At 35.4% G+C, this 5,825-nt stretch overlaps 1 protein-coding gene across 1 annotated transcript; it reads right to left on the reverse strand.

Moving 5' to 3' along the window:
* Positions 1 to 2,041: 2,041 nt before the first annotated feature.
* LOC309705948 (beta-galactoside-binding lectin-like) lies at positions 2,042 to 3,859 on the reverse strand. Its single transcript, XM_082532033.1, has 4 exons — positions 3,796 to 3,859; positions 3,158 to 3,237; positions 2,569 to 2,740; positions 2,042 to 2,387 (listed from the first exon to the last, which is right to left on the reverse strand). Exons 1-4 carry the CDS (start codon positions 3,802 to 3,804, stop codon positions 2,241 to 2,243), a joined length of 408 nt encoding a protein of 135 aa, XP_082388159.1. The 5' UTR covers positions 3,805 to 3,859; the 3' UTR covers positions 2,042 to 2,240.
* Positions 3,860 to 5,825: the final 1,966 nt, after the last annotated feature.

Genomic DNA, 5,825 nt, shown 5'->3' on the forward strand with positions numbered 1-5,825 from the left:
ACAGTGGTGACAGAGTACAAGGGGGATCTTGACACTGTCACGAAAACTGCATTCACAAGGGGTCACCCCAGCGAGGAGCGCTGCATGCTTGATTTTGACAGATCTTTATGCCAGGTGCCAAATGAACGGCCAAAGAGGTCACGAAGAGGTCAGAGGATACCCTGATATAAACACGAGATGTGGAGCTGCACATACGAGCAACTGCAATGAAACATAATTATCTAAAACTAATCTAATTAAAATTGATTTATTCTGAGCTAACTGCATTTAAAACATAGATTACACGAGAGATGGGAGGGTTCATAAGATTATAAAGTCACCTGAGCTGCAATTTCAGTGAATGTGAGAAACACGCACAAATCCCACAGGCACAAGGTTTTCTAACAATGTTTTGAATCCACAGACTAGTTTGCAATAAACCTTTTTTAACATGTAACATTTAATGTGGTTAATAATAATAAAAATAATAAAAAATAAAAAATAAAAACAGTTCCTTTTGTTGTCCGTGGGGGGCATGAGTCTGAACCTCTATGTCAAGCAGCATTTATGAAATCTATACACCTCCTACTGTACTCTCATTATCCTGTCATTCTGGACATCCTGAGCTTTTATATGATGCAACATTGTAGAGTTTGCACATGTGGACCCTTTTTCACAATGATGGGAACTGCAGCATCCTCATTTATGGATATGACAGAGGTTAAGTGATAAGATATTATGAGTCTATTGATAAAAATAAAATTGTTTCTTCAATTCGAGAGTGTTAACTTTTATTAAGTAGGATTATATGAATATGGAGTAATTCTACCCTCTCCAAAACAATCAGTTATTCTTATTGTTGTCAGGGGATGAGGTGAAGGAAGGTCAGACATTAGAGCAGAACCAGAAAGGTGAAAGCTCAGGGTGAAGAAATATAAGCTTTTGGGGAGCATGAGCATGGACGTGTGATGTACCCACTGTCCATAATATCTGTAGTATTATTTTTTGTCTTAGGTTTTTAGGCATTACGACATTTAAGTAGAAATATAACTGAATTTACAAACACTGACACACACACAGACACAAACACACATCTGCTAAGAGTGTGATTTCTTCTTTTGCTGTGTTGATTTATATAATTAATAATGGATATGCAAAAGTGCATTAAAATGCACATCTCATCTTTATAATTCAGTTCTGACCATACTGAAACTGGGTTGAAATCATTTTTACCGGGGAAAAATGAAAAACGTTGCCCACGATCTCCAAACTGATGGTCGTCTGGTTACATCCAAAAGAAAGTTTTCAGAAACTAGAGCGAGGTGCTCATCTCTGAAGGTAGCATCAGAACCGAAGACAACTGAAAAACACTCCTCAGCATATCTGTGGCTAGAGCATGGTTTACTGGCTGCTAGTTATAGCCAAGATTAGGAAGTCCGTCAAAATAAAAAATGATCTTGATGTCTCTGATAATGGGAAAACAATAAACCCTTCTGGAAGTTAAAAACTCTCTTAACAAGAATGTCAAAAGGTTACCTCATTGTGCTGCAGCTGAGTAACCAAATCATTCAACTTCAGAGCTCCAGCTTAAGCACTACTTCTTATCCATAATGGACTTTGTCATCATTTTCATCATCTTCTGAGGCTCCTCAAAAACTGGTATTTCCTCCTCTGACCTTTTTTTTTAAAGTTTATATTTTAATTAACAACAATACTTAAATTATCTTTAAAAAAAGATAAAGAGTTTTTGATGTTGTGTTGATGTTTTTCATCAGTTTATTAATGTGAGACTATACATTCTGAACTGATCTGTAGTTCATACTTTGGTACAGACGCTAAATACAGCCCATATGTGAAGGTTAAATTACAGACCCCAGCAGTGACGGTTTCACCTATGAAGTAATTTCACTGTGTAAGTGTTACAAGGATAAAAAGTCAACAGAGTCGTGTTTCTTTCATCACAGAAAACGCTTTAATTGATGCTGTTACAGGTAAGAATCAAAATATAGCAAATAACTAACAAAGAAGCATTTAAAGGCACATTAAAGAAAACCTGATCACACTGTACTGTATGTGGTTCTTGCTAGCAAAACATTACAAAAAGGTTATGATTCTTTAGGAGTCCATCTGTTTGGATTTGCTCTCAACAAACTCAATTTCTGAAGAAGCTGAAGACCTAGAGCAACATTATCACCTGCTGCTAGACAAAGTGAAAAAGAAAACAAAAATTTCAATCCAGCAATTCAAGAGAGGAAAGAGATTTACTTGATCTCAATGCTTTGAATGCGAGCACCCTCATGAAAGCTCATGAACGAGTATTCCTGTGCACCGAGGCGGTTGGGGAAACTAAATGTTGAGCCACCTGGTAAAGTCACCTCAAACTCTGAAGGAGTGAATCTGATGACAATCTAAAAGGCATGAGAGACAGAGGACTTATATTATAGCTTGTATAGATAGATAGATAGATAGATAGATAGATAGATAGATAGATAGATAGATAGATAGATAGATAGATAGATAGATAGATAGATAGATAGATAGATAGATAGATAGATAGATAGATAGATAGATAGATAGATAGATAGATACCTTGAAGTCCTTTCCCAGGCTGAAAGGGAAGCGTTTCTCCCGTTGCTCCTGACACCACTTGTCTGCCTCGAAAGTGTTGCAAACAATGATGTTTGTCTCTCCATTGGCGTTAAAACGAGGGTTGAGATGAAGTGCAATTCTGTCGTCACTGGGGCCAATATTCACTGCAAACCTGCAACGAACAGACACACAAAGCTACATGCTTAAAACACTTATTAATTATTACTATACTAGGTAAACTATAATGAGAAGAACAACAAGAATTAAACACAAAAACATGTTTCATAGCTGTACTTTTAAGGTTTCAGCTTCCTTAAAGAGACAAAGACAGTTCACAACAATTCAAATTTAGACATTTTTCACCTGGTTAGCATTTTTGTGTGAAATCTGACATTTGGGAGATGACAGCTGCATCTCCCAAATGTATAACAAGAATCGATTTTGTTACATTTTGGTTGAAACTACAATTACTGAAAACCAAAAAGTTCCAATAAGAGTTTTTAGTTTATCCTTTTTATTATTTTCAATTTTACTATGATTCACTAATTTACAAAATCATGATAGAGTTTGGTCTTACTCAAGTACTTACTCTTTGGAATCAGGTTTAACAACTCCAACAACAGTCAGGGTTTGTCCAACCTTGAAGGTCATGTTCTTTATTGTCATAACCTGTGAAGAAAAATTATTAGTTTACATTAGATTAGCCTGTAGTGTTTCCCTTGGGATAAATATATCGTGGACAAACGAGAGAAACATGTTCTGTAAGATAACGCACACATACAGACACAAAAGTTGGGCAGGTTGATGATATGGTGATGTTTTCTGTCTGAGGCTACAATAATATTTGCATCTAATAAAAAAATCTAGAAAGTAGTCTTACTAGACAATAATGCACTGCATTAAGTAACTTACCCGTTACTGTTGATGATAATACAAAGCAACAGTTAAGAAGTGATTAATGCACACTTACACTATGTGGTAAATAGCAAAGGTCATCAAATAAATCCAAAAGGGCAGGACTCCCAAATTTTCAATCAAAAGTCAATTTAAAACAAAAACAAAACAAAACAAAAAAAACAGAGTTACATCAGCCTGGTATAGATTAAGTTTGCACCAGCTGTCAGTTCCATGTTTAAACTATGGTTTAAGACTCTCCATATCAGTTATAGGACTCGGAGAGAAGCAAAAGTAATGTAAGTTAAATATTGCTGCCAAAATTATACTTACAGTCTCCATCCTGACAGATGTAATAGGTCAAGTCGTAAAGCTGAGAAGAAATGAGAGTGCTGTGTGGTCTTGTCTCTTTGCACTTCAGCAGAAGGCCACATTATATAGAAGGTAGGCGGTGCCTTCAACCTGAATGACATTTCAAACGGCCAGTATAACTGTGCTACTGCACAGTAAAATTTGCAGTGTTAAAATAACACTTAAAGAGTTGAATTTAACACTGGTCCCGAGTCTATTTGGTCCCATTTGGAATTGGTGTTAAATCAACTCTTTCTATAGTGTTAAAATTTTAGAGTAAAATTAACTCTAAATAGAGTGAAAATTTAGCACTGAGTAACAACGCATAGTGTTAAAACAACTTAACACTACTAGTAGTGTCGTATTATTTACTCTATCATAGTGATAAATGAACTCTATTTGAGGAAAATCCCACTGATTTTTAACACTGAACTGACTTATTTGAAATGAACACTGGGGGTTCAAATAACTGATGAGAGTTGATGTTACTCCATACTGTGTTATTCATACACTGATCTCTAGTGAAAAATTAGCTCTCATAGAGTAAAATTTTTAATTAATTTTACACCAAGTAGTGTTACTAAAACTCTTCCTGTAGTGTTACCTTTACACTCAATTTACCATTTTGCAGCATGAAAACTTGGTTTTTAATCATTCTTTTACATATAAAACAAGAAAGCAAAAACCACAACTAGATCATACATTTAACAGCTTTATTTTCATGTCAGGCTCAAAATATTATATTATATTTAGCATGCTAAACTCCTACCAGCTGACTTGTATATGGAATATAGACCATAAAAATGTTAGTAGTTAACAAATACTGCCCCTGTTGGTGAAGACTGGCTGAATGCTAAGAAAAAATATTGTGAGAAAAATAAAAGAGCTAAATATGCTTTTTATTAATCGTAAATGACATGTCACAACCATATTCACTTCATGACACTCCAGCAAATCTGTCACTGGCAAGTTTATGAATTCTGGATGTAATGTAAAGTCAGACATTTAATTAATAATCGTGAATTCACTATTTTAATGAATCACAAAATAACTGTAATTTGTGCATGAAATCAACACAAAGTGGACTGTAACAGTGAGGTGCTTTGAGGAATACTACACTACTACTAAACGTTTACACTGCAGCTTACCCCTGTTTCACATAGAATTGGAGTTCTGGCTTCTACATTATTACTTAATTTAATTTCAACCTTTAATGTGATTTAAATAATTGTAACCCTTTCCAAAAATGGTTACAATTATTTGGGGTTTGGGGAAAAAAGCCCAGTTAATACAAAGTATTTGCTGTGTTCTGTTTAGTTTTAATCCAAAGAGGAAGATTGCAATGCAGCCTTTGTTCAGCTATTATACCGGGAAAGCGAGAACTCATAACAGAAATGAAACAGGGAAAATGTTAGCATGTTTATCTTGCTGTCTAACAGATAATGTTTGTGCATATGTCTTCTCATCTACCATACCTTTCCAAGCAAATTCTCCCCGTATCCAAAAAAGTGATGCAAGGTGCTTATTATAGCCTGCCTAATTTATCAATCTAAAGAGGAAAGAATTCAATGCAGCCTTTGCTCAGCTCTGATACAGGGAAAGAGAGAAGGTGTGACAGAAATGACACAAGGAAATGTTAACATGTGTTTATCTTAATGTCTAACAGATAATGTTTGTGCATATGTCATCTCATTTACCATATCTGCACTGCTTCCCCAATTACATTTATCCAAAATAGTCCAAATGATACAAGCTCCTTATTATATCCTGCCTATAGTATCAAACTAAAGGGGAAAAAATCCAACACAGCATTTGTTTCTATCTAGCAGATAACTGACATGCCTATGTATGTCCATGCAGACAGGAAGATCTTTAGAGCTGATTTAAAATTGTCATTTGATGGCTTAGACCAGAGGTGTCGAACTCCAGGCCTCGAGAGCCGGTGTCCTGCAGGTTTTAGATATCACCCTGGGTCAACACACCTGAATCAAATGATTAGTTCATTACCAGGC

The sequence above is a fragment of the Aulonocara stuartgranti genome (assembly GCF_965226115.1).
Source record: "Aulonocara stuartgranti genome assembly, chromosome: 4".
Taxonomy (NCBI): Eukaryota; Metazoa; Chordata; class Actinopteri; order Cichliformes; family Cichlidae; genus Aulonocara; species Aulonocara stuartgranti.